The following is a 5,028-nucleotide window of genomic DNA, read 5'->3' as shown; positions in this document are numbered from 1 at the left end:
ATACTTGTTTTTCCTGTCTCGTGCACACATTTTTATGCGCACACCTTAACTCAACCAGTCAGTCTGTCAGACAGTCAGGGCTTGGTACAGTTCTGTTCTGTTCCAGTTTCCAGTAAGCTGATCCTGTTGGCAAAGGCTAGTGGGGAGACTTCCTTTTCTGGAAGGACCTGATGCATCGTGTTAATGATCCTCTCTCTCTTCCACCCTATTTCTTTCTCCCTCTCTCTCTCTCTCCCCGTCTCTCTGCTGGCCTGTTCGAGGAGAGTCTCATTTCATATTACAACGTCTGGGCAGGGAGCGACAGCAGAGATCATCCAGCCTGCAGAGTGAAGTGGATCACACCCCCTTTTCAACCTATTGCTCTCTCTCTCTTTCTCACACTTTTTTTACTCTCGTCTTTCTCCTACTTTACGCCTTAATCACTGTTTTTTTGTCTTTTCTTTTTCTGTCTCTCTTCCCATGTAGCATTTTTGTGTGTCTTTGCCTCTTTCTGAAAGTGTGCCTCTAGACTCCACGCTCAGGTAGGCAGCACGACACCAAGTCAGGAATACACTCCTTCAGTCTACTTCTCTATCTATCTTTTCTTTCTTCTTGCATCACATATATCAACATCCTCCACCTCTTCATCTTCCTTCTCCATCTCTATTTCTCCACTTTCCTCCTGCCTCCACACCCTGCCTCAGAGCGCGTTGGAGAGAGTCGCCAATTGCGCACAGAGAAGGCAGCAAGTGGGAGTGGACCTCAGTGAACGTGCTTGCAAGTGTGTGCGAGTGTTTGTGAACGTGGAGAGGAAGAGGAGAGAAGAAGAAGAGGGGGGGGGAGGAGGAGGGAGTGAGCATCAGCACAGTCCTCCCAGTCTCTCCTCGCTTCACGCACACTCCCACTTTGCATGGAACAGTCCTTCTTTCACTGCTTCTAAATGGACATTTCTGTGGCAGCGTTTAAGCAGTGAAGACAGCAGCTGCTGCCACTCTACTCCATGAGCTCCTACATGCTGGATTAAAAAAAGTGAAGAGAGGGGAAGAACAGTGGGAGATCTCTGAATATGAGTGAGGAAGCTAAGGAGAAAGCAGGCGGCGGGAAAGGAGCCCATCGCAAGAAGAAAGGCAAAAAGGTATGAGAGAGGAAGCGGTTTCTTTGTCTTGGTGTGCCTGGCTTGTCACTGGATCATTTGCTTTAGGCTTAGCTAGTGATTTTTCATGTGGAAGTAAAAGGTGGTTGGATGAGGTGAGATTATGGGTGAGGTTCATGAACCAATTGCAAACGGAAAGTAAAGGTGTGTCTAACCACGTTGTTGAAAACGATCTTTTTTCTAGAGCAGATTTTTTCAGATGTTTAAGACTGAATATTATGTTAATTCTCCCATGAAGTGCTCACAGATTTATTTATTTTTCTACTGTCTACGACTCTGTCACGAGAGAGAAATGTTTGTTTAGCCTTACCTGGAATGCTTCCAAAGCCAACTGAAATGCGCCTGTCAGTCATTGGTTATAACCCTGACGTTGCAACTGGTCTGCCTGGTTGTTTTGCTGTGGCTGAGGGAACAGTTGTATGTAAAGTGCAGAGAGAATGTGTGTTATGGAAGAAAGGGGATGTCCTCAGGGGTTAGGGTGGGGGCAGTATAATGCACGGATTGCACAGGCATCTGTCGTACAGCCAAACTCCTTCACAGCTGTGTATGTGCGTGTCTTTGTGTTACCGTGTGAATGTGTGTTTATCTGAGAGACATCTACGTAGTCATCCTGTTATGATCCGCTGAAGTAGCTATTATGGTTTTTGATTGAAGGTGTTCACCACAGAAACAGGTCGTGACTTATGAAATGTCGGTAAGTTTGTTTGCGCACATGTGTATACTTATCTTTGATTTTCCGCTTGTGGTTGGCAGTTAAATATCTTCAGTGTGTCTGTTGGTGGTGGAACCATTATTAAAACACTTCTCTCTTCTTTGCTTCCCATGCTGGTGTGTTAATGTTAGTAGCCTATGATGAATATGTTCTGGCACTGAAAGCAAGTGATCAGTGCAGAATACACACTTTGGGGCACCAAACACACAAATTGTTTTCCAGATTGTTTGAGCTGCTTCAGAGCTAATACAAGATCTGAGGTAGCCCCCAAGATCAGGGATGTAACAGGGAAGAGCTACAGCAGATTTTAGCTATACGTTTTACACAGTGAGCGTGCCTGTTGTTGAGAAGAAATGTATTCTGTGCTTCTCATTAAATAATTTATAGCTGCTGTAATATGTACCACCCTCAGTGGTAAAGCTGTCAGTCTGGCGACTCATGAATAGCGAGAGACACAATTTTCAAATTGCAGACTTCAGTAAATACAGTAGTGTTGAATGTAGAGAAATGGCATTTATCTATAAAATCGTGTATGGTTTAATGGTTACAAATTTGAATTACATATGGTAATACATCTTCACGAGGGCTAAAATGATCATTCTATTCGTTCTTATGGAAGCAAAACGTTACGTTCTGCTGGGAAAGATGAGGCCTAGCATTCATGCAGATGTTAATTTGACAGTATCACAAGACCACCCGACTCCCCATCCCCCTGCCAATGGCAATGGCATTCCCTGACGGCAGTGGCCTGCCTCAACAGGAGAGTCTGCCCCACCACACTGCAAAAACTGTTGAGGATCGGCTGGAGAAACACAACAGGAGCCCAAGGCTTTGACCTGGCCTTCAAACTTCAGATTCCAATCCAATTAAACATCAACAGGATGTGCTGGAACAGGCCATGTCTATGGAGGCCCCACCAGGACCCAAAGTACCTGCTTCCTGTGTCTGGGGGTCAGACACTACATGTTCGAACATGTTGATGTCCTAGCACATCAAAGCTGCTTTGGTGGCAAAAAGAGAAGATACAAAATATTAGGCAAATAGTTAACTGTTGTGTCTCAGTAGTGTGCCACAAGGTCTAAGGAAACATTAGTGATTATATTGTCAAACACCCTCCCATGACATTTTCTGGAGGGCAAGAGGATCACTATCATCAGTAATGTTGCAAATGAGGGTTTTGCTTTTAATATCACCAGATACATACAGAATACATCATTTATATTACATAGAAACTGTGTCTCAGCTGAATAAGTTCAAGAATATCAGTTATTCAAATGAGTCTCACAAATACATGATGGGCTACACTCTTCTTCTTCACACGGAGAAATTGTGATTTTAAGCAAAATCGTAAATATCAGTTTGGAATATGCAAATATAATGAAGAGTCTCCATCTCCAACTCCATTTCACAACGGATTAAGATAAAGCGCGTTTGGTTAAATTCACCAATAGGATTATGAGCGAGGCCTTAAGTTCTCTGTTGACATATTTTCCCCAACAAGACTCAGTCCATTATCTCTCTCACACAAGCTCCAGACTGCAGCCATGCAGCTGAAAACTGCACACCAAAAGAAGAATGCATATTAATGCTTTTTACATATGTATGCTGTTTAGTCGTTCTGCGAGCACGTGTGCAAGTGTGTGTTCGTTGGCTGTGCGTTTCTCTGCGTGAGCATGCGAACGCCAGATAAATATGCCAGATGTGTTAATGATTGTAGCCATGGCAACCAGTCTCTCTTCTAAGCAAAAGATGTCGAGGGTGAGAGCAGAGGGAGAGGAGCGAGGAGAGTGAGTGAAGAGGGGGTGGACTGGTGAACTTGGTGGCCAGAACAGAATTTATTTTTCATGAGGCAGCTGCTGTGACGGGTGAAGCTCAAGGATACAATCAAACATCTTTTGACTCAAGGTCCCCCGACTTATACTGATTATGACAGGAGTCGTGAATCAACCCCAGATTCAGTGTGGTGTTTAGGGGCTTTTTCCCCCCTGATTGTTTTTACTTATCTGGGTGTATGTGGGTGTGTGTTTAAGTGTAGCATGTCTGGTGTGTGCGCTGAATATTTGTCAGCATGTTAGTGTAGCACTTTGATGTTCCTCCAAGTGCTCTATGATCTCAGAGAGGCTTAATGATAAGAATTCGATGTAGTGATAGAGATAATGAGGTTTACATAACATAAGCACACACAGTATTAAAAGGAATTCAGTGGCAAACATTTCCAGCACAAGGAAGCTGCTGGGTGTATGCGCGCACGGCGGGCGTGCACATGTGCACGCACACGCTCGTAATTGGACATCTGGTTTGAAGCGCTGTGTTGAGTTATCGTGTAGTTAGTTTAGCTGCTTAAACTACACATAGAAGGATTTTCTTATGCAGGAAATAAGGAAGAAAGATTTGCTGTGAGATAAAAAAGACCCCAGAGGGCTTATATAGAAGTATGTCCCTTTCAGAATCCTAAAAAAACTAAAACTAAACTCAATAAAATTAAAAAAAGAAAGAAAGAAAATGATGAAAATACCCTTTTTAATCAGATTTTTTAGGCACAGACTTTGTACAGGTTACTTAAGGAACTGGTGTGGTTCGCAGTTAAAATTCAGATGTTTTGCAGTTTATGAATTAAAGCAGGGGTGCTAAGGATATCTGTGCATTTTGCCCACAGCAGTGGCTTCTCCATATAAATCTCCTCAGAAAAGTAAACATAACATTACATAAGAAATGTTCACGCTGAACTGAAGAAGCACCACAGTATGGGGTTATACCATCCAAAAATAAACTGCCTTAACTGCAAGATGTACTCTGTGTTTACACTTCCTGATGATTGTGTAAGGATCCATGGTGTTTCTGTCAGAAAAAACCTAAGGAGAGCTGCTCCTGTCAAAGCTTCTGACAGTCCAACATGCTGACAAGTGGAGACAGCTGAGAAGGTATCGGTATCACCGAAACACAAAATTTTGTCACAAACAAGCCGCTGCTGTTGATCAAATTTCCCCACCGTCAGTACATTCTGTCTCTGCTCCTCGCTGTGTATTTCATTCTCACAACGCAACCACAAGTGGCAGTAAGAGTTCATTCACTTGTTGCTATATCTTTTTGAAATGAAAGCTTTTAGGGCTGTAGCTGAAGCTTTCGTTGTGATATAGAAAAAGTAATGATGACTTCAGCTCAATTTCTACCATCCTTCCACTTT

At 43.2% G+C, this 5,028-nt stretch overlaps 1 protein-coding gene across 1 annotated transcript in view; it reads left to right on the top strand.

The window, feature by feature from the left end:
* Positions 1-202: 202 nt before the first annotated feature.
* The window catches only part of LOC102198956 (ankyrin-3), a 116,928-nt gene continuing 112,102 nt past the window's right edge, over positions 203-5,028 (top strand). Inside the window, exons 1-2 of the mRNA XM_013909404.1 lie at positions 203-521; positions 684-1,114. Coding sequence (XP_013764858.1) covers positions 1,046-1,114 — 69 coding nt within the window. The 5' untranslated portion in view covers positions 203-521; positions 684-1,045. The remainder of the gene's footprint in view (positions 522-683; positions 1,115-5,028) is intronic.

The sequence above is a fragment of the Pundamilia nyererei genome, unplaced genomic scaffold (assembly GCF_000239375.1).
Source record: "Pundamilia nyererei isolate P.nyererei 1_Seehausen unplaced genomic scaffold, PunNye1.0 scaffold00024, whole genome shotgun sequence".
NCBI classification, from domain to species: domain Eukaryota; kingdom Metazoa; phylum Chordata; class Actinopteri; order Cichliformes; family Cichlidae; genus Pundamilia; species Pundamilia nyererei.
Note: the sequence above shows the minus strand (reverse complement) of the source record. Positions and strands in the feature narration are given on the sequence as shown.